The 23,726-nt window shown below is 40.8% G+C and overlaps 1 protein-coding gene across 3 annotated transcripts in view; it reads left to right on the top strand.

Annotated features, from left to right (window-relative positions):
* Nucleotides 1–23,726, top strand: part of NTRK2 (neurotrophic receptor tyrosine kinase 2) — a 388,046-nt gene that overhangs the window by 278,367 nt on the left and 85,953 nt on the right. For all 3 annotated transcript variants that reach the window (XM_065879081.1, XM_065879080.1, XM_065879079.1), the window contains one exon: nucleotides 19,794–19,924. In XM_065879081.1, the coding sequence (XP_065735153.1) occupies nucleotides 19,794–19,924 (131 nt within the window). The remainder of the gene's footprint in view (nucleotides 1–19,793; nucleotides 19,925–23,726) is intronic.

Here is a 23,726-nt window from a genome sequence, read left to right as displayed (position 1 = left end):
ATGTGCCTGTTGGCCATCTGTATGTCTCCTTTGGAGAAATGTCATTTTAGGTCTTCAGCCCATTTTTCATTAGGTTTTGTTTTTTTTGACATTGAGCTGTATGAGCTGTTTGTGTATTTTAGAAATTAATCCCTTGTTGGTCCCATTGTTTTCTCGAATGAATTTGATATAATCTACTCTGAATATTTGAGGCCATTTTAATAATTTAGACTAAACTAATCCCAGCTGTAAATGGTTCATATTAACATATAACAACATAATTTTTAATCACCCAGCATAAGTAGTTCCCTTTGTAATAGTTGCATTGAAACTCTCTCAGGAGAAGGCAATTTCTAGAAGGGACTTCATTATAAAATTTGGGGAACCATAGCAGGAGCCAGATTTGTCTGACCCTCTACAGGATCCCCAGCAGTACCCCAAGCCCGATGGATAGGAATGGCCCTTTCCTCTCTAAAGCAGTGTGATTAGGTACCGTAGCATAACTGTGCACTTTTTATAACTGTTCTCCAAAAACCGAGTTTGTAGCATCGACTGTAAAGTTTGGAAGTGTTCCAGTTGACAGAATCACAAAAAATACATCCTTATCCCAAGACAGAAAGGAAGGAAACCCAAGCACCACGAGTCTCACGTTATAAATCTGCCCTCAGCTCATAAACTGCCTTCAACACCATGCTTCTTGTTGTGAGTTCACACCCAAGGTTTTGCAGCTCATCGAAGATGGAGCGTGTGAATAGGCAGAGGACAAGAGAGATAAATCTGGTAGCTGCAGAGGAAGGGTGATGTGACTTCTGAGGACAGGCTATAGCAATATTCTGCTGACTTCATACAGCCTTTATCTTCCCTGCCTTCCCCTCTTCTTACACATTTGAACTATGTGTTGTGTTTGGTTGATAAATATCTATAATGAGAAATATCATGGTATAATGAAAATGGCACTGGATTTGAGGGCAAGCAGATGGTGGGTCCTGGCTTAGCTCTGGGAAATTAGCACTTTTACTGTGCCTTGTTGTTCTCATTTGTGAAATGAATAGGTTATTCAAAGTCCTCAGGCACTCTGGTCGAGCTCTTGGAGAACATTCCATCTGTGTGGAGACTCCAAGGAACACTTCCCTAGTAAGGTATTGAAGACATTCCATCCAGATTGCTGAGCGGAACATATCTGTTGCCTCTTATTCATAACAGTGAAGCAGAGGCTGAGGCTTTAATGGCTAAGATTTTTCAGTAGATTTCTGGAAAAGAGATGGTGCCTGGTTGCCATGTTGATGCATGAAACATAGTGGAAGAATCTTCAGCTCGGAATATGCTCTGGGGGTCTGCAGTGGAGGCAGGAGTGCCCTGTTTGGTGGAACCTGGAATGGTCGCAGGCTTGGGGCCATTATGCGCATGCAGCAGTTTCAACAAGGAAGCCGTGGGAAAGCGCTTAAAACAAGGGAGGCACACTGCATGAGTGGTATGCACTCCCACCTCCAACTGGGCAGAGAAGCAGATAGCCCATTATTTATCCTCATACAAAAAAAAAAAAATCTAAAAAACTTCTGTGCAGAAATTGCCCAATTGTCCTAGAGGATGAGGGCTAATATTAGTATGGGTATGGGAGAACAGAGTACTGTTCTCTTTACTCTGGCATGTTTATACTCCAGCTGAATGGTCCATTCTCTGCCTATTCACCCTAAAGCAAGCCCTTCCTATCTATGTGTTCTACCAATGACCCAATTCCTAACCAAACTTCCCATCTGAAATCAGAAATACTGACATAAGAGCCCAGGAAACCCTTATTAGCTATCCAGTCTTTCTTTCTTCAATACAAATAGAATTCAAGATCCACTCTACATGTAAGGACAATAAGCACCTGAAAGAGAAGATACAAAGAGAATAAATGACTTGGAGGGAAAAGAAATTTTTTAGGAGTGTAAGAAAATTTAAAAGACAAAAGTGTTCTCTGATCTGAGATTTTATGCACATAAATCAAAGTTAAGTAGCTAGGAAAAAGGAATTATAAGATAAGGAACTCATAAAAATTAAATATATGGTGGTGGAAGTAAAAGTTTCAGTCGTCACAGGTCTGAAAGGCAAGAACGTTTTCCAAAATAAAGAGCAAAAAGTCAGAAATAGTGCTGGAGAAGAAGAGAAATAGATAACCAATTCATGAGAGAGAATTCACACAATTCAACTGTATCATGAGAGGCGACATAGGATTATTAAGATTTCCAGATAATGATGAGAACTGAGAAAAATGGCAGGGAGAAAATTATCAAAGAAAAAAACAAAGATGACTCCTCAGTGTTGAAGAAGCACCATGGACCTCAAATTGAGAGGTCCACTGAGTGCCAGCAGGAGAAATGAAAAATCTGTCTGCCTGAATTTGATGCTGTAACAATCTTGATGCTTAAGAGAGAGAGGTCTTTTGATCTTGATGCTATGAACATCCTCCTTCAAGTGGCTCAGAAGTTCTCTGCATGACATTAGGCATGAAAAGCGAATGCAGTCCTGGTACCCACTTAGCCTTGTAGTATACAGTATTAAGCTGGTCATATTAACATAAATTCTGTTTATTGCTGTTCAGTTTTTAGAAGCATAAGACACTTAATTGTATCATATTGGGAATGGAGTGTAAATAACAATAATATTGACACAGTTGTAGGTCAAGCTCAAAGAATATACCTCAATATGTGAGTGGGGTAGAGGGAAGATAGGGGTGCTAATATGCTTATCATATACAGAAGAGTGTCAGAATACTGGCTGTAATAGAGGTATAGCATAATAGATAATCAATGGAAGAACTAAAAGCTAATACAGCACCCAGTTATTGGGTGGAGGTGGGAGACAGTGCAAGCAAAATCCTCCTCTTATATAGTGGAGAATCAGTAAGTGTCTTAAATTGAGAAAACAGGAACAAGAGGTATACCATATTAATTAGAGTTATGGAGCTCACCACTTGAAAACCAAAATCTAAATTGTATTGTATTGGTGGCCCAGGAGAGTAGGACCAAGGCCAGGGATGAGTATGGAAGGGTACAACTTCTTTCTATCTTAAGGCTCGTGGTTTGTTACCATGCGCATGTATTGCTTTCCTTTATGTTTTTTTGAACATTAAAAGATATGTATTTTCTAATATTCAGAGTTTCTGTTTGTAAAGATACAACCTAATGTTAAGCCACATGAAATAGCTGATATTTGTCTCATTTGGGCCTGCACAAATGGAAATTTCATTTGGTTCAACCTAAATAGGTTTCAGATTTTGGACTTTAATGCAGGTAGGTCTTAACATGAAGGTCCAGTACATGATCAAGTCAGTGACATCTTGACAATTTGAAAATGTCATAATTCATTACATTCAACAATGCCCTTCTTTTCCAGCCAACATTTCAAGCCCTGCTCAACTTACAAGGGAAAATTCAAATGATACCCTCCAACCCCAAACCCTGTATTCAAAGAATGTTTTTCTTCTGAACACCCTCAACCCTGTATTTCTAACATCTGTCATGGTGGGTTTTACATTCTTCTTTTTACAACTGTTATTTGTGTACTTTGTGTCTCATCTCCCTATTAGACTACAGTTCCTTTAGGGGAAAGATTTGTGTTCTACTGTGTGAGACTGCTTGGTTTTGAAGCCATTTCTAGCTTGCCTTGGCCACTTTCCAGCTGTGTGGCTTTGGGCAAATTACTTAACATCTCCAAGACTTACTTATTCCATTCCCCAAATGGAGTCAGTGATGTCTCTTCTTAGGTGCAGAAGGATGTCTGAATAAAAGATTGTATGTACAATGCTTGACATGATACCTCTCACGCAGCAGGTGTGCAATTAATGAACACTGGCTTCCTGTTGCCCTTAGTCACCCTTGAACCTTCCACGGCATCAAACACAATTCTTTACACATAGGTGCTTAAATGGTGAAATGAAGAGGAAAAAAAAAAAGGTATGTTGGGTTGAAAGATGCTGAAAATATTGCAAAATCCTTTAAGGAAAACAAACATTAGTCCTACCTTTGAAAATATGAGTTCTCAAATAATCATATTGAAGAGGAAATAGCATAGCACTCTGCTTGACATATCAATTGGACAGAAATCTATCCAGAGATGGAAAACTCTTGGGATGCAACCAAAAATCTTGTCTGTGATCCTGTCTCTTTCATTCACCACATATCATTGGTTGTGAGCTCTACTGAGCATTGCCTTTCTGTGGAATTGGGGCAGAGTCTACAGCCATGTGAGGCAGCCTGGGAACCTGGCACAGAACTCCGGACCTCATGAAGTGCCCACTGGCTCCCCACTGCTTCTTAGGCTAAGCACTTGCCCCATTCTCTTGTGTTCAGAGCTTTCTTCATAAAGACTCTAACTTGCTTTTCTAGAATTGGCTCAATGACTCCACAGAGCCTTTCCTGAATGACCTCACTTACAGAGCACTTGGCTGGCCCCTCTCATTACCGTTTATCGCATTCTGATCCCATTTTCATTATATCTGCATTTCTCTTACCTTCACTAGAGTGTGTGCACAGAAAAGAGACTCAATATATTTATGCTGGGGTAAACTATTCACAATTAAGACACAGGCTAGGAAAGCCCCTGAATGCACACTGGTGTGTGTGTGTGTGTGTGTGTGTGTGTGTGTGTGTGTGTGTTATGTGAATTATCTCCACCAAAGACAAAACATTTCTTTCACAATGGAGCAATCATTCAGATGTACGTTGGTTAAGGCCAGCTGACTTGAAGAAGTCAATTAGGAAGACATAGTGGCTACCAGTTGAAATTATTGAAGGAAGGAAGGTTTCTGTTTGGAGGGCATGGGAGTGGAGGATCCCAAATGATAAAACAGACATCAGCATAGAACTCTCAAATGGAGGTTGATGCACACAGCTTGGGAGGGGGGAAGCAGGACGTTAAAGGGGTGTTTTCCATCCTCGGGCTCAGGGACACAGTGTTGGAGAGGTAGACAGCTAAGCCTGTCTGGCCCACCTGCCAGGATCTTGTACAATCACTCTGCATAATTATTCTTGAAAATACAAACATTGCCGGGGCTGACTGACAAGTATTGTTCCAGCAGGGAGGGCTGTCAGGGCAAATCAATCCAATTCTACCACATGCCAGTGTGTAGAACAGATATAATTTTGTCTGTTAGGGGCTGTCAAAGCGAAGGATGTGCCGTATGTGTATTTTGAAGTGTGGTGTTCCCTTCAGTCTAACAGCTTGAAAGATTTCTGGGGCTTTCCCCCTCCCTGGCTGTTTTCTACAAGAACTTTTGGGAATTTTAACTTCAAATAACTCAAGTCTTTTATCTGATGTGATGTTCAGGTTAGATTAAGCCCAATCCTGCCTTTCTCTCCATAGCTGCTCTGTTCTCATTCAACATAGGGTATTAAAATTTGGTTTAAGAGGAAAGGGTCCTTTGCTGCTGTTGGATGTTGTATGGGGCATCCAAGTAAGTACCTGGTGCCCTTCCTTCAATGCAAAGTCCCCTTGCAAGAGTCTTATCTTGTCCATCACTGGACCCAATGCAAGGTTTAGTCCAAAGGTTCCTACTGGGCCTCTTGGGAATCCCTGAAAGTCCACTTCCTCTTTCTGTGGCCCAGCGCTGTGTCCTCTGCCCCCAGAAGTCTGCCTTCTGCTCTCCTCATGCTCATCCCTGGCCCTTTCTCCTGCCTCTCTCATTTGTCCATTTGGGTCTTGTTCTATTGCACCTTGTTCTCTGTCTTTCCCTGAAGACATCAGGATTAGTCCTTGGTGACATCCTCTGTTCCCTTCAGGGTCACGGACTGGACCTCAGCTTCCCTGGAGTCTGTCACCTTGAGCTGTGTGCATTTGATGGGCAAGGGGCTGGAGAGGAAAGATGGATGAGTGACTGCTGGAGCCCACTCTCTGCTCAGCACAGGCCTCTGTGAGAGCGAGGTCTAAGTTATATCAGAACTGGCTTCTCTGCCTCCAGTTTGATCACTGCCAGAATAATCTAATTTGTCCTCGTCACTTTTCTTCCATGCTCAAAAGTCTTCTACATAAGACTTACATACAGAACCAAGCTACGGGCTCACCTATTATGGAACTGCGTGTGTGCTAGAGCAGATCTGAAATGCTGTTTAGTCTAAACTCCTTCATTTAAAGATGATGAAATGAAGGCAAAATAGCAGTGAAGCATTTGTCTGAGTCCATACTTACTAGTGCCCGAGATTGTTTAAACTACTTAGTGAGGTGTTCAGGGCCCTCTATGGTCCAACCTTGTCCTCCTTTTACTGAGTATTGCCTGCTTTTTCTCTTTAGGAAAAAACAATATAAATCAAAGTTCCTTTTTTTAAAATTTTTATTGAAGTATAGTTGATTTACAATGTTGTGTGAGTTTCAGGTGTACAGCAAAGTGATTCAGTTATATACATATACATGTTCTTTTTCAGATTATTTTCCATTATAGGTTATTACAGGATATTGAATATGGTTCCCTGTGCTGTACAGTAGGTCCTTGCTGTTTATTGTTTATCTATTTTATATATAGTAATGTGTATATGTTAATCCCAAACTCCTAATTTATCCCTCTCCCCACCCCCCTATTCTCCTTTGGTAACCATAAGTTTGTTTTCTGTGCCTGTGAGTCTGTTTCTGTTTTGTAAATAAGTTCATTTGTATCATATTTTTTTGGATTCCACATATAAGTGATATCATATGATATTTGTCTTTCTCTAACTAAACTTGGTATGATAATCTGGACTTTTCCTCCTCTTCATCCTTGCTTTTTCTCTTCCCCCACTTTAAATGCCCTCCTTCCCACCATTCTCATCTCTTGTTCAACCACTCATCTATTTTTTCATGTTTATGTTATTATTTATTCATACAATACTATTGATTGCCTAATATGTTCTAGACCCAGTAGTGGGTGTGGGAAATTACATCTATTCTTTAACCCCATCCCTAAAGCATTCTTTTTTTCTTTTTAATTTTTGCATTTTATTTTCTTTTTTATACAGCAGGTTCTTATTAGTTATGCATTTTATATATATTAGTGTATATATGTCAATACGAATCTCCCAATTCATCACACACCCCCACCACTTTCCCCCCTTGATGTCCATACGTTTTTTCTCTACATCTGTGTCTCTATTTCTGCCTTGCAAACCAGTTCATCTGTACCATTTTTCTAGGTTTCACATATATGCGTTAATACATGATATTTGTTTTTTTTTCTGACTTACTTCACTCTGTATGACAGTCTCTAGATCCATCCACGTCTCTACAAATGACCCAATTGCATTCCTTTTATGGCTGAGTAATATTCCATTGTATATATGTACCACCACTTCTTTATCTATTCGTCTGTCAATGAGGATTTAGGTTGCTTCCATGACCTGACTATTGTAAATAGTGCTGCAGTGAACATTGGGGTGCATGTGTCTTTTTGAATTATGGTTTTCTCTGGGTATGTGCCCAGTAGTGGGATTGCTGGGTCATATGGTAATTCTGTTTTTAGTTTTTTAAGGAACCTCCATACTGTTCTCCATAGTGGCTGTATCAATTTACATTCCCACCAGCAGTGCAAGAGGGTTCCCTTTTCTCCACACCCTCTCCAACATTTGTTGTTTGTAGATTTTCTGATGATGCCCATTCTAACTGGTGTGAGGTGATACCTCACTGTAGTTTTGATTTGCATTTCTCTAATAATTAGTGATGTTGAGCAGCTTTTCATGTGCTTCTTGGCCATCCATATATCTTCTTTGGAGAAATGTCTATTTATGTCTTCTGCCCAATTTTGGATTGGATTGTTTGTTTTTTTAATATTGAGCTGCATGAGCTGTTTATATATTTTGGAGATTAATCCTTTGTTTGCTGATTCATTTGCAAATATATTCTCCCATTATGAGGGTTGTCTTTTCATCTTGTTTATGGTTTCCTTTGCTGTGCAAAAGTTTTGAAGTTTCATTAGGTCCCATTTGTTTATTTTTGTTTTTATTTCCATTACACTAGGAGGTGGATCAAAAAAGATCTTGCTGTGATTTATGTCAAAGAGTGTTCTTCCTATGTTTTCCTCTAAGAGTTTTATAGTGTCCAATCTTACATTTAGGTCTCTAATCCATTTTGAGTTTATTTTTGTGTATGGTGTTAAGGAGTGTTCTAATTTCATTCTTTTATATATAGCCGTCCAGTTTTCCCAGCACCACTTATTGAAGAGACTGTCTTTTCTCCATTTTATATCCTTGCCTCCTTTGTCATAGATTAGTTGACTATAGGTGTGTGGGTTTATCTCTGGGCTTTCTATCCTGTTCCATTGGTCTATATTTCTGTTTTGGTGCCAGTACCATATTGTCTTGATTACAGTAGCTTTGTAGTATAGTCTGAAGTCAGGGGGTCTGATTCCTCCAGCGCCTTTTTCTTCCCTCAAGACCGCTTTGGCTCTTCAGGGTCTTTGGTGTCTCCATAGAAATATTAAGATTTTTTGTTCTAGTTCTGTAAAAAATGCCATTGGTAATTTGATAGGGGTTGCATTGAATCTGTAGATTGCTTTGGGTAGTAGAGTCATTTTCACAATATTAAGACTCCCAATCCGAAAACATGGTATATCTCTCCATCTACTTGTATCGTCTTTAATTTCTTTCATCAGTGTCTTATAGTTTTCTGCATACAAGTTGTTTGTCTCCGTAGGTAGGTTTATTCCTAGGTATTTTATTCTTTTTGTTGCAAGGGTAAATGGGAATGTTTCCTTAATTTCTCTTTCAGATTTTCATCATTAGTGTATGGGAATGCAAGAGATTTCTGTGCATTAATTTTGTATCCTGCAACTTTACCAAATTCATTGATTAGCTTTTGTAGTTTTTCTGGTGGCATCTTTAGGATTCTCTATGTATAGTATCATGTCATCTGCAAACAGTGACAGCTTTACATCTCTTTTCCAATTTGAATTCTTTTTATTTCTTTTTCGGCTCTGATTGCTGTGGCTAGGATGCCCAAAACTATGTAGAATGATAGTGGCGAGAGTGGACATACTTGTTTCGTTCCTGATGTTAGAGGAAATGCTTTCAGTTTTTCACAATTGAGAATGATGTTTGCTGTGTTTTTTTCGTATATGGCCTTTATTATGTTGAGGTAGGTTCCCTCTATGCCCACTTTCTGGAGAGTTTTTATCATAAATTGGTGTTGAGTTTTGTCAAAAGCTTTCTCTGCATCTATTGAGATGACCATATGGTTTTTCTCCTTCAGTTTGTTAATATGGTGTATCACATTGATTGATTTGCATACATTGAAGAATCCTTGCATCCCTGGGATAAATATTGATCATGGTGTATTATCCTTTTAATGTGTTGTTGGATTCTGATTGCTAGTATTTTGTTGAGGATTTTTGCATCTATATTCAACAGTGATGTTGGTCTGTAGCTTTCTTTTTTTGTGACATCTTTGTCTGGTTTTGGTATCAGGGTGATGGTGGCGTCGTAGGATGAATTTAGGAGTGTTCCTTCCTCTGCAATTTCTTGGAAGAGTTTGAGAAAGATGGGTGTTGGCTCTTCTCTAAATGTTTGGTAGAGTTCCCCTTGAAGCCATCTGGTCCTGGACTTTTGTTTGTTGGAGGATTTTAAATCACAGTTTCAATTTCATTACTTGTGATTGGTCTGTTCATATTTTCTATTTCCTCTCGGTTCAGTCTTGGAAGGTTATAGCATTCTAAGAATTTGTCCATTTCTACCAGGTTGTCTATTTTACTGGCATAGAATTGCTTGTAGTAGTCTCTTAGGATGGTTTGTATTTCTGCGGTGTCTCTTGTAACTTCTACTTTTTCATTTCTAATTTTATTGATTTGAGTCCTTTCCCTCTTTTTCTTGATGAGTCTGGCTAAAGCTTTATTAATTTTGTTTATCTTCTCAAAGAACTGTCTTTTAGTTTTATTGATCTTTGCTATTGTTTTCTTTGTTTCTTTTTCATTTATTTCTGCTGTCATCTTTATGATTTCTTTCCTTCTACTAACTTTGGGTTTTGCTTGTTCTTCTTTCTCTAGTTCCTTTGGATGTAAGTTTAGACTGTTTATTTGAGATGTTTCTTGTTTCTTGAGGTAGGCTTGTATTGCTATAAACTTCCCGCTTAGAACTGCTTTTGCTGCATCCGATAGGTTTTGGATCATCGTGTTTTCGTTGTCATTTGTCTCTAGGTAATTTTTGATTTCCTCTTTGATTTCTCCAGTGATCTCTTGGTTATTTAGTAATGTATTGTTTAGCCTCCATGTGTTTGTGGTTTTTACAGTTTTTTCCCTGTAATTTATTTCTAATCTCATAGCACTGTGGTCAGAAAAGATGCTTGATATGATTTCAATGTTCTTAAATTACTGAGGCTTGATTTGTGATCCAAGATGTGATCTATCCTAGAGAATGTTCCATGTGCACTTGAGAAGAAAGTGTAATCTGCTGTTTTGGGATGGAATGTCCTATAAATATCAATTAAATCTATCTGGTCTATTGTGTTGTTTAAAGCTTGTGTTTCCTTATTAATTTTCTGTTTGGATGATCTTTCCTTTGGTATAAGTGAGGTGTTAAAGTCCCCCACTATTATTTTGTTACTGTTGATTTCCTCTTTTATAGCTGTTAGCAGTTGCCTTATGTATTGAGTTGTTCCTATGTTTGGTGCATATATATTTATAATTTTTTTATCTTCTTCTTGGATTGATCCCTTGATCATCATGTAGTGTCCTTCCTTGTCTCCTGTAACATTCTTTATTTTAAATTCTATTTTATCTGATATGAGTATTGCTACTCCAGCTTTCTTTTGATTTCCATTTGCATAGAATATCTTTCTCCATCCTCTCACTTTCAGTCTGTATGTGTCCCTAGGTCTGAAGTGGGTCTCTTGTAGACAGCATATATATGGATCTTGTTTTTGTATCCATTAAGTGAGCCTGTGTCTTTTTGTTGGAGCATTTAATCACATTCACATTTAAGGTAATTATCGATATATATGTTCCTATTACCATTCTCTTAATTGTTATGGGTTTGGTTTTTCTAGGTCCTTTTCTTCTTTTGTGTTTCCCACTTGGAGAAGTTCCTTTAGCATTTGTTGTAGAGCTGGTTTGGTGGTGCTGAATTCTCTTAGCTTTTGCTTGTCTGTAAAGCTTTTCATTTCTTCGTCAAATCTGAATGAGATCCTTGCCGGGTAGAGTAATCTTGGTTGTACGTTCTTCCCTTTCATCACTTTAAATATGTCATGCTACTCCCTTCTGGCTTGTAGAGTTTCTGCTGAGAAATTAGCTGTTAACCTTATCAGAGTTCCCTTATATGTTATTTGTCATTTTTCCCTTGCTGCTTTCAATAACTTTTCTTTGTCTTTAATTTTTGTCAATTTGATTACTATGTGTCTCAGTATGTTTCTCCTTGGGTTTATCCAGCCTGGGACTCTCTGTGCTCCCTGGACATGGGTGGCTATTTCCTTTCCCATGTTAAGGAAGTTTTTGACTATAATCTCTTCAAATATTTTCTTGGGTCCTTTCTCTCTCTCTTCTCCTTCTGGGACTCCTATAATGCAAATGTTGTTGCATTTAATGTTGTCCCAGAGATCTCTTAGGCTGTCTTCATTTCTTTTCATTCTTTTTTCTCTATTCTGTTCCGTGGCAGTGAATTCCACCAGTCTGTCTTCCAGGTCACTTATCCATTCTTCTGCCTCAGTTATTCTGCTATTGATTCCTTCTAGTGTATTTTTAATTTCAGTTTTTGTATTGTTCATCTCTGTTTGTTTGTTCTTTAATTCTTCTGGGTGTTTATTCTTTAATTCTTCTAGGTCTTTGTTAAACATTTCTTGCACCTTCTCGATCTTTGCCTCCATTCTTTTTCTGAGGTCTTGGATCATCCTCACTATCACTATTCTGAATTCTTTTTCTGGAAGGTTGCCTATCTCCACTCATTTAGTTGTTTTTCTGGGGTTTTACCTTGGTCCTTCATCTGGTACATAGTCCTCTGCCTTTTCATCTTGTCTATCTTTCTGTGAATGTGGTTTTTGTTCCACAGGCTGCAAGATTGTAGTTCTTCTTGCTTTTGCTGTCTGCCCTCTGGTGGATGAGGTTATCTAAGAGGCTTGTGCAAGTTTCCTGATGGGAGGGACTGGTGGTAGGTAGAGCTGGCTGTTGCTCTGGAGGGCAGAGCTCAGTAAAACTTTAATCTGTTTGTCTGTTGATGGGTGGGACTGGGTTTTCTCCCTGTTCGTTGTTTGGCCTGAGGCGACCCAACACTGGAACCTACCCGGCTCTTTGGTGGGGCTAATGGCAGACTCTGGGAGGGCTCACGCCAAGCAGTACTTCCCAGAACTTCTGCTGCCAGTGTCCTTGTCCTCACAGTGAGACACAGCCACCCCACACCTCTGCAGGAGACCCTCCAACACTAGCAGGTAGGTCTGGTTCAGTCTCCTATGGGGTCACTGCTCCTTCCCCTGGGTCCTGATGTGCACAGACTACTTTGTGTGTGCCCTCCAAGAGTGGAGTCTCTGTTTCCCCCAGTCCTGTCGAAGTCCTGCAATCAAATCCCGCTAGCCTTCAAAGTCTGATTCTCTAGGAATTCCTCCTCCCATTGCCGGAGCCCCAGTTTGGGAAGCCTGACGTGGGGCTCAGAACCTCCACTCCAGTGGGTGGACTTCTGTGGTATAAGTGTTCTCCAGTCTGTGAGTCGCCCACCCAGTAGTTATGGGATTTGATTTTATTGTGATTGTGCCCCTCCTACTGCCTCATTGTGGCTTCTCCTTTGTCTTTGGACGTGGGGTATCTTTTTTGGTGAGTTCCAGTGTCTTCCTGTCCATGATTGTTCACCAGTTAATTGAGATTCCAGTGCTCTCACAAGAGAGAATGCCCAAAGCATTCTTGAATAAGCCCATAGACATTGCTTTTTATGCCATTACGATGATAAGCACTGTGCATATTTGACTGAGGGTGGCTTTTGTGTCATACGTTTATTTCTCATTGAGCTCTGCCATGAGAAATATTCTTAGGAAACTCACTATTTACTTTACAGACATTGTTAAGGACATTGATCTCCTGTGTAAAATCCATTCCATAAATTCCTTTCAAAACTAAATGCCGTGAAGAATCTTACTTACCATAAGACATATCTGTGTTCTTACTTATGGGTAGTCAAAATTTTATAAATTATTTCGTTTCCTCCTGCCTTCGTCTGCCAGGAAACTCAGAATCAATTTATGACTTAATCTTGATAAGCATGAGGAACCTTAGAATCTGCATGTTTGCATTTCTACTTAACATCTTGTTTTAGCCTTCTTTTCCATTTTCTCTGACTTCAGTTCTTGTTTAAGTTTTTGCTTTCTCTTGCATGATCACATAAAGTACCTGAAATCTTTCGTGAATGAAGCAGAGGTACAAGTAAAAGTTACGATAGGTATAAGCATGTGTTTTTCTGCCCTTTTATGTTGTGAGTTCCTTGAGAAAAGGGATTATTTTGTGCATCCTTTATACTAGGCCACAGAAAAATGCCCAGGCTATAGTAGGTGTTTAATAAAGGTTTGTTGAACTAAGTTGATAAAAGTCGACCCATGACTCCCTAGGTGGGCAAAGTCAAGCTCACTTTTTCCTACACTTTGTCTGTTGTAAGAAGGCCAAGGAAAGGTGGAGTGTTGTAGTGGAAAGAAATTAAACTCTGCCTGTTACCAACTGTACAAACTTGGGTGACTTATTTAGCTCATATGATCCTCTTCTTTTTACTTTAATCTGAAAATGGAAATAAGGATACCCTACTGGATAGCTATGAAGATTGATATTGCTTGTAAACCTCTCAGCACATTTTCAGGCCCATAATAGCAATCAGCACATGTTAGGGCTCCTCTCTTCCCTCCGTATTTCCTCACTTCATTGGAAATTGCACTTGGAAAAGGATAAGTGGCTTGCTCACAAGGTAGTCAATTAATTGAGATGTCATATGTAAAATAAATGTGACTATTGACCTCATGCAGAGGGATATAAAAATCAATCAATGGTAATGCACATTGGGATTTTTTGCTGAAAAGTGCTTAAGAATGGCTCAGTATTATTACGTTTTATTTCATCATTAATATTATTTACGAATATTTGGCTTTGTCTTGTCCTGGTGTGGTTATATCTCTGGTCTTAATTGCATTTATTTTCAATTTAGTCCCAATTTATATCTTAATAAAAATATAGACGAAATCAAAAAGCATAGTTCCTGTCTTTCATACAAATTTATTTTTACAAGGTGGATGATTTAACCTGTTTCAATATGCTCCCTATGAAATAGACATTAAGATATTTAGTAAATAATTTTTGTTAATTGCATTTAAAATCAAGCTCAAGCATTTTTCATAGTTTTGACATCACGCTTTTTGCACTCATATTTTATGTTTATTGGCCATTTTCTAATGAAATTCTTCATTATGAGATACTTGATCCATTTCAGATGATAAACGTCAATGTTTCAAGTATTTCTAGTTGAAGAGATAATTAACTAAACGAAATACCTGTTATCACTTTACTGTCAGGGAATGCTCACTGCCTGCAGTCTCAAATGGGGTTTGTGTTACAGAGTGCAAGGTCATTCTTCTGAAAGTCAGGGGATCTGAGTTCTCGCTTGGTCTCCTTCTAGCTGTGTGGTCCTGGGGAAGTTACTTCACCTCTCTGAGACTCACTGGCTGACTGTCAAACACGAGGGAGTCAGCCTCAATGATCTTTAGCTTCTGTTCCCATCGTAGCATCTGGTCCTTTGCATTAGAACTATTGAGGCAGGCCCTACATTTAGGTCTGTAGGGCAGCAGAAAGATTGCTCCTAATACACAACATTATCTTCTGGGGTATATTACTTTTTACCATCCTACTCACAACTTTAAAATATCTTTCCTTTTAACTGCAGGTCACTTAGTACTTGACATATATTAGAGACTCAATAAATGTCTCAAATGTCCAGGTTCTGAGCAGGATGCGTCCAGGAGGCCAAGGATCTCTATGAAACCCCATTACTGAGGAAGTGGGAGGATATATTTCCGGTTTCAACCTTAAGTGGGTAGAGTTGTATTTATTTATTTGTTTTGTTAGTTTTAGATTTAGTAATAATGAATATAGAGATGGGTTGATACTATAGCCTATGTGTAAATATGGAATATTTACTTCTGGGAGATATTGATACCAGGAATTTGATTTAAACCATCTGAAACTGCAAGCATCTCCATAAACTACTGAAGCTACTTTGTGACAAAATACATTTTTCAGTGGCTGTAATGTGATACTAATACAAAACCAGAAATCTACTCAGTTCTGGTACTTAGGAAGCAAATGACTAAGGGCACCAAATTTCCACTCTGGGAAATTCCATTAGTGATAAAGACATCCAGACAGTTTTTAGCCCCTCATCACGATTATTATTGCTGGTCATCAATTTCTCCCCAATTCCACAGAGCAGATTTCTTTGCACAATAATCTAATCACACCCTTTGTTTTGACTATGTGAACGTACATAGATCAGTCTGCAGACCACATGAGTCTGTTGGTATAGCTCCTACACCACCTACACCTCTTCAAGATACTCCTTTTTTTTTTTTTTTTTTTTTTTTGGCAAGGTGAATTTCAAAGAGATACTTTTTTTATAAAACTTTTTTTAAAAAAAATCAATTATTGTTTTGAGTTTTCCTCCAAAACTAAGGAGCCATTTATGGTAGAGTCTGGGCTTTCATTTATTTTTTTATTAGTTATTCATGTCGGGTTTGAGGTTTTTTTACTGGGGTCTCCAAAGTTAAAAGCAGAGAATTGACTGACCTCAGAGAAATGAAGCGTGTAAAAATTGTAACATGCTTACCTGATAGCTTATTTATCATGGAATCTTTAGACTCACTTCACTGAGGATATTTTGTGTACAATGAACCCAGGGTTCCTAGGACCCTTTGAGGCAGTGTTATTCAAAGTGCTTGTCCACAGTGAGACTGTCTAGAATAGGAACCAGTGCGTTGCTTCCTTCATTAAGAAAGTCTTGGGACTTCCCTAGTGGTCCAGTGGTTAAGACTCCACACTTCCGCTGCAGGGGGGCACAGATTTGATCCCTGGTCAAGGAACTAAGATCCTGCAGACCACATGGTGAGCCCTACCCCACCCCCGCCAAAAAAATATAATACAATAAAATTTTAAAAAAGGAAGTCTTGCTCCCAGAAAAAGTCAGCTAAATGCCATGCAAACAGCCAAACCAAACTTCCCAATGCCTCGCCTCTCAGCCACACTATTGAAAGACACAAGACAAATGGCAGCTAAGTGTTTGTACAGCTTGGGCAAGCTACTTCAGCCCTCTGTGCCTCGGGCCCTGAGAATGATGGCATCGGGAGGATGGAGAGGGAAAGCTTGAGCCAGGAGCTCAGTGGGTGAGAGGAGTAGCCAAGATGTCAGAGTGAGGGGGCAGACATGGTCAGGCTGATGGTTCCGTAAGATAGATGCTTTCAGCTGGCTGGGGCTCTAGCAGGAGTGGGGTGGGTAATGGTCAGACATCAGGCACACAGGCCTTGAAGAACTTGGGGGTGAGGAGTGGGGATGGCTTTCATTTGAGAGGGCTGCGGGGGGAAGGCATGAGTTTCCTCAGACATAGCCAAGGTTTTATTTGAGTCAAGAAGGTGAAGGGAAGTTTATGGAGAGATTGAGGATACAGGGAGCTTGTGGATGACAGGGGAGCGAGCCCAGAGGGACCGATGGAAGGGGTTGTGAGGAAGGTGAAGACGTGAGCATTGGCTCAGCCTTGAGCACTTATGAGCAATTTGGGGGTTTGAGGCTGGATAAAGAGGGAGGCCTTGAGAGGGTACCAGGGACTTCCCTTGATTGAGGGAAGCAGACAATGAGGCAGGTTGGGATAAGTCCCGATGCTCTCCTGGAATGGGAAGAAATTCTTAGCTCAAGGATGTAATAGCTTCAGACTAGCTGTTCTCCCTACTCCTGATATCTTGGAGAATTGGGCTGCTTTATTGCCTACATACTCAATAGGGTTATTGTCAGTTAACTGAAATAATATAACTAAACAGTATTTGTCTGTTGTTTTTATTATCATTCGGCACATTTTTCAACAAATGTTTGGGTAGCACCAGCTGTGAGACCCTGGCAGGAATGCAAATACAAACACAAAATTGTTACCTGTATCCTTTGGTGGCTTCCAGTCTTAGAAAAGAGAAATTCATTCTATTTAGAGGGAGTACATTGGCACAAGGCCAGCATTCTTGTAATCTATTATATCTCAAACATAGCAAAACAAATTAATGCAAAATAGCCCATTTCTTAAAGAAAAGATGTATTTACTGCCTTCAAGGTCAACATGGGAAAACTGGTCTCATCAATTTTAGTTGTGGCTTTATCCATAGCTTTATGAACTTAATTGCCACCAACTTTTTTTTACTGCTTGAAATGAAATGAAATGAATGAAAGAAAGAAAGAAAGAAAGAGAGAAAGAGAAAGAGAGAGAGAAAGAGGGAGGGAGGAAGGAAGGAAAGGAAAGGGAGAAAGAAACAAAGAAAATAAAGAAAGAGAGAGAAAGAAAGGAGGGAGGGAGGAAGGAATGGACAGAGGGAGAGAGAGAGAGAGAGGGAGGGAGGAAGGAAGGAAAGAAAGGAGGGAGGGAGGGAGGGAGGAAAAGTATAAATCAAATGCAAAAAAAAAAGAGTTAAATACTTGCCTTGATCTGGTTGGAGTGTAAAGTAAATCAAGTGGCAATTTAATTCCCAATGAACATGTGACAACCATGGAGTTAAATATTAGATTTAAATAGGGCAGCTAATTCTCTGCAAGAATTACATTCGTCTCTTCATATGGGCACTCTTCCTAATGAACACATTTCTCCCTCTTAAATTCAATCATTGCTACTGGAGCATGAGAAATTAATATACATTCTTAGATTCATTAATAATGTTGCTCATAAAAGACCTTTTGGTTTTTATCACCCTGAGCTCCCAGAGGCCCATGGAAGCAGCCGTAGCTCCAAACCACATGAATTATAAGGGGAAAAATCCTATTAAAAACAGAACCTTAATCACCAGTTGCATTTTATATTGAGCTGTATCTAAAAAGAAACTGTATAACATATCCATCAACATAGAATGGATAAATAACTGGTGTTACAGTCCTTCCACAGAATATTATAAAGTAGTAAAAGCAGAAGAATTACTACTACACACACAATGTAATTCAATCTCAAGGACATTGTTGAGTGACAGATGTAAGACATGGAAGGATGCTTGTAGTATGATTCCATTTATATAAGTTCAAAACAGGCAAAGCCCAACACTCTCTGGTTTAGGACACCTCATTGATAGCAAACCAATAAGGCAAGGGATTAACACAAAATACAGGATAGTGGTTACCCCTGGGAGGTGAGTAGGAAGTGGGTACAATCAAGAAAGAACACAGTGGTGCTTTAAAAGTACTAGTGAAATTCTGTTTCTTACAATGCAATGGTGGGTTCACGGGTATTCGCTTTATTATTATTAAAACTACGGAGATATGCCTTGTATTTCCTTTTGAACTTTTGAGAGTTTGAACTGGCCTTTGAAGAGTGAACTAAGCAGAGAGGAAGCTGGAAGACTATTTTTACTTTTTAGTCTATTATATATTTCTATTTCTCTTGTTATACTTAACACAATTTACAATTGGAAAGGAACTTTGTGGTGTCAAAGAAAAATCACGGACTCTGGATTCAGACAGACCTGAGTTCAAATGCCAACTCCTCCATTCCCATGCTATGCATCGTTGAATTTCTCGCAGACGTAGTTTCTCCAAGTATAAAATGTCGGAAGGAATGCTTCCCAGTGTGGTGAGGGTCAAATGAGAAAATATTGTCGGCTGCACATTCCAAGCTCTAGAGGGAGCCACAGTCCTTTTAAACTCTGCCATTCAGGGATGAGTTGTCCAGAAAAGCATGGTGCCATTGACCTGGTAGAAACCCTGGTCTAAGGGCTCCAACACTTGATGTGCTGGGTGAAGAGGCCCAAGCTTACACTGCAGCTCCGTCCTCTGCACAGTCTCTTTTTGGGCTTCCCCACTGGCTCTGTCCTGAGAATCACTCACTCCCCTCCCACCTTGCACTACTGGGCTCTAAAGGACCCTGGACCACCTCCTGCCTCTTTCCCCAGTAAGGCGCATGGATGAGTGACATGGGCCAGCTCTGCTCTGAACGAGAGGGAGGAATATTCTCCCTTGCCCAGATACTTCTATTCTCGTCTCCTCTTAGCTTTGGAGAGCCAAGACTAGGACACAATCTTAGAAGGGAGCTAAGGAAGCCAGCCTTTTCTAGACATTTCTGGTCTAAACAAAAGGAGTCACTATGGCTCAACCATGGAGCCTACCTCAGCAGGAGGTGAAAAGTGAGGTGAGGACACAGCCTTAATCAGCAATGCACAGATCTTGCATTTTCCCTTTGTATCCTCTTGAGCCTCTCTCCCCCAGGAGTCTGAGGGGGCTTAACAAAGACTTAAGGCTTCCTGGCGAGCTCTCTGCCTTTCCCACCAGACACATAACTGACAAATACATGCAAAACATCTGGCTTGTGAGAGGCCTGCCGTTAATATCCATTCCCTTCTCATTTCTCCCCTTTCCTAGTCTGTAAAGCTCATTAGTGACATGCTGCAGCCAACGGCTCGGCGGTTCCTCTAGTTCTATCAGAAACAATAATTCCACTCCGGAGAGCAAGCCAACGCCGCCACCTTCCGACCCTTTGGGGCGGACCTTGCGGATGGTCACGGAGCTTCCCATCTGGTTTTCTTCGTGCGGAGGAGAGAACCGGGGGCCTGCAAGCTCAGGTGCAGCCGCTGACCCCCCGCCCTCTGCCTGCAGCTCCACACGCCTCTATTCCAATGTCCGTTCTGTCTTTGTCTTACAGTTGTTCAGCACATCAAGCGACATAACATTGTTCTGAAAAGGGAGCTAGGCGAAGGAGCCTTTGGAAAAGTTTTCCTAGCCGAATGCTATAACCTCTGTCCTGAGCAGGACAAGATCTTGGTGGCAGTGAAGGTAAGCGAACACCCCAGAACGTCTCACTATCCGTGGTCACACCCAGGTGTGGAGGTGATGCTTTATTTTATGTTATTGTAGTGGCCAGTTCAGGAGCAAATTACATCTGCTGTGGTGGATGTGTTCAAATTCCTTTAGAGGAATGGACAGTGGGAAGGATATTTGGGGCGCAACCAACTGTCAGAGGTTCTGCTCAGGGACAACCTTCCAGTCTACAGGCTGTGAATGGCTCTGAGCTCCTCTTCCCAGTCAATGTGAACTGAATTCTGGATAGGGGTCAGTGAGGTCAAACAGAATCCAACCGGCTGAGTCTTGGAGACTCCACTGTCTCCTCAGGTTGCTTGGTGCTCGTCCAAGCTCAGTGGGAGTTTGTCTCCTGTTCGAAGGTTCTGGAAGGGAGACTGTGGCCTTCACTTCCCCTCTCAGCCTCAGTTCTGCTGAGAACTTCTGTTATACTTACTTTGTCCCTCCCAAATGTCTCCAAGGCCCTAGGCATGATTCCATCTGGGATGGGTGACATCTCTGGTAGATCCCACCTCCCTAGGAGACACAAGATTTTACACAGAAGTCTGAAAGTCCTTCATCATAGCCATGTCTTCGTAAACTCAAAAAAGGAGACCTGTTCTTCAATAAGATAAACATTATTGAAAGGGCTAAAATTTCCACTGAGCTCTCTAAATCGCAAGAATCAACATAAATAGCACAAAAGACTTCAGCATATCTTTTACACATGGCATTGTCAAAATTACAAAAAAAACAACTCACCAAAGTATAATATATATAAAACACTTAAAATAGGCATATGTTTATAAAGTGAATTAAATGCCGAATGAATACGGATGTGGCTAATGTAATAAAATGTAACTTCTTGGCCTCACCTGATTGAGTTTGGGTTTTTATTTGTTTGTTTGTTTGGCCAAACACAGAATATCTGTACAAATGACATTTATTTACTCATTATAACCAGGACACCTTTTTAAAAATGAGACATGTATTCCATTACTGTTGTACTTAGCCTTAAAATACTTTAATATATGTGTAATGGGTAACAGAGGAGAGAAATTAAATGATTCTTGAACTTCCCCAGCCTGCAGACTAAACACAGTTTCTGTTAAAGTTCATCCAGATGAAACACTGTGTATTTGCTTTCCTTGTCATCAAAAGTAACTAAGCCGACTGGCACGGATACTCTTAAACTCTCAGCAAAGGCTCCTAAAAAGCTGCACTCTGGGGCGAATAAAGGACAGACCTTTCTAGGGATGAGCAATGTAATATCAATCAAATAAACATCATCTCTAAGATAGGTGAATGGAGGAGGGGAGTGAGACAGAGGAGAGAAGAGGGGAAGGGAGATGCTAGAGAGATGTGAGGTGAAGTGCGGTGAGTAGTGTAAAGTGAGAATCCTGAGGGGACGCTGAGGAAGCTTAATTCCTGCTGCTGCAATTGCTTCCTCTTTTCTTTCATTTACTCAAAAAGTTTGTTATTTTTTAAAGCACAAAATGTTCAGAACATTTGGCAGTGCTATATCTGCAGTCTTTGCTTTCTTCTGCAGCTATCTTTTTTCCCCCCCTTTGGAAAAATGGGACCGAAAGGTGCCTCTGTTTTTGTAGATTCATAGCCTGATGCAAGGTTAGAGCTGGAAGACACTTAGGGAACATATAAGCCTAGTCTAGCATGTGTCATAGGCAGGGAGACTGAAGGCCCTGGGGCCATGTTTCCCACTGATATTTGGAGCCCATCCAGGGAGCTAAGTCAGGCCTTCAGAAATTCACTTCATGGGGTCACAAGGTGAAATCTTTGAATGTGAGAAAATCCTGGGAGATTAGGGAAACCTAGAGGACAGTGTAGGAATAGCTGAAAGACCTCAGCCTGATAAAGAGAGAGACTCACAGAATTTCTCAGTGGGTATTGCCTTTCATTTCCGTATCACTCCTAATTCTGCTCCTGCTTCGGCGTACTTCTTGCGGTGTCCTTAAGGAGACTAACTCCATGGCGCCCTCAACTCAGACATTACATTTCCTTCCAAACTAGTGCTAAAACAGGATTTCAGGGCTCGGGCTCATCGTGCTGAAGGATCAGCCAGCATCAGCAGTGTGTAGCCAGCTGTTCTGTCCACAGCATGCTTCCCAGCACTACTGCCGGTGAGGCTTCTTTCTGGTTTAAATCCCAGTCACAGCCCTAATCCCACCCCTGACTCCGACCCAGGCCCTAGTCCCCATAAACCTCCTGGCTTTGCCAAATAAATGTTTATAAATTAACGACCCGCGATGAGCGTTTGCTCTTTAATCAACACTGCTGAAAAACGAAACAAAAACAAAACCAGGGCTTCCCTGGTGGCGCAGTGGTTGAGAGTCCACCTGCCGACGCAGGGGACACAGGTTCGTGCCCTGGTCCGGGAAGATCCCACATGCCGCGGAGCGGCTGGGCCCGTGAGCCATGGCCACTGAGCCTGTATGTCCGGAGCCTGTGCTCCGCCACGGGAGAGGCCGCAACAGTGAGAGGCCCGCGTACTGCAAAAGAAAACAAAAACAAAAAAACAAGCAAATTTGTCCCTTTATCTCAAGTAGAGAGAGCAAAATATCTACAGCTTAAAAATTTATTTCAACTTCAAGGTCACACAGCTAAGAAATCTCATCTCGATGACCTTGAATGTGAACTTTTGTTGAAATTGGAGGCTTTGCTTACATTGGCCAGAATGATTTCAAGCTTCAGAGAGGAGGCCCATTTTAACTTTCTGGGATCCAGAGGCTACAGCCACGGAAGAAACAAGTCTGATTTTTCATGGGCTCCGGGATGAATTGGGTCAGAAAAACACATGAACCTTTCATAGAGCTGCCTCTCACCAGCCTGATCTGCTCATTTTTAGGCATGTGGGCCAATTGAAAGTATATTCAAAGGCTATCTAATAAGCCTGGGAGGAAAATGTCTATGGTTCCATCCTGACCACAGCAAAGGGATTTTTTTAAAGGAATGAGACAAACTGAACGTGGCCTCCAGGGCCTGCATAGCCCTTCACCTCTGAGGAATGGCTGCCAGGGCTGCTTCTCCTCCATTGGAGGCACCCAGGGATGTTTGACGGTCTTCCTGCCTGTTGCCTAGCAACCCCTGCAGCATTGATTATGCATGCTAAGAAATAGCAGCTATTGTCCTTTTTCCTTCTCTAGAAGGAACTGACTGGTTTGAAATCCGAGGTTTTTGCTTTCAGACTGACAGATGTCAGGTTCCTGTAAATTCTGGCATCGCTTGCCCCGAATGACTTAAGGTTTGCGGGATCCACAGAAGCCAGTTTAAGGTGGGAGCGATCCTAAGGCATGCGCAAGCCCCTCAAGGGCGCATGGGAGGCTGAGCACGCCTCTCCCATTAGAGTATCTGCTTGTTTGGATCCAGCCAGATTGCCCTTTCCTTGATTTTTTGGATGACCTTTGTTTTTTAGTGAAATGGATTTATCCCTTTCCACTGAATGACAACCGAAGAACCCACAGAGAGGATGAGAAGCAGAGAAACCGGTCTTTGATCAAAATGAGTTCCTTTACCTTTAAGTAACTCAATTGCCAAGGAAACACTGCATCACCATTTCCCTGCATTAGCTGTGGATGCGTTAACTAATTTTGGCTCCATCCAACCTGCATTTCAATAGCTACAATTCCTACAACCTTTCCTTGTGCTGTGAATGTGCGCTAATTTTCATTTTTTAAATACAGCCACAAGTGGGCTTTGTAGGATTCATGGCCTCTCTTCCCCCTCTCCACTAACTCAGGTGTACTTCTAGAAACAGAAAAATGGTGAACACAAGAGAGGCCTT

Source organism: Phocoena phocoena, chromosome 6 (assembly GCF_963924675.1).
Source record: "Phocoena phocoena chromosome 6, mPhoPho1.1, whole genome shotgun sequence".
Taxonomy (NCBI): domain Eukaryota; kingdom Metazoa; phylum Chordata; class Mammalia; order Artiodactyla; family Phocoenidae; genus Phocoena; species Phocoena phocoena.
Note: the sequence above shows the minus strand (reverse complement) of the source record. Positions and strands in the feature narration are given on the sequence as shown.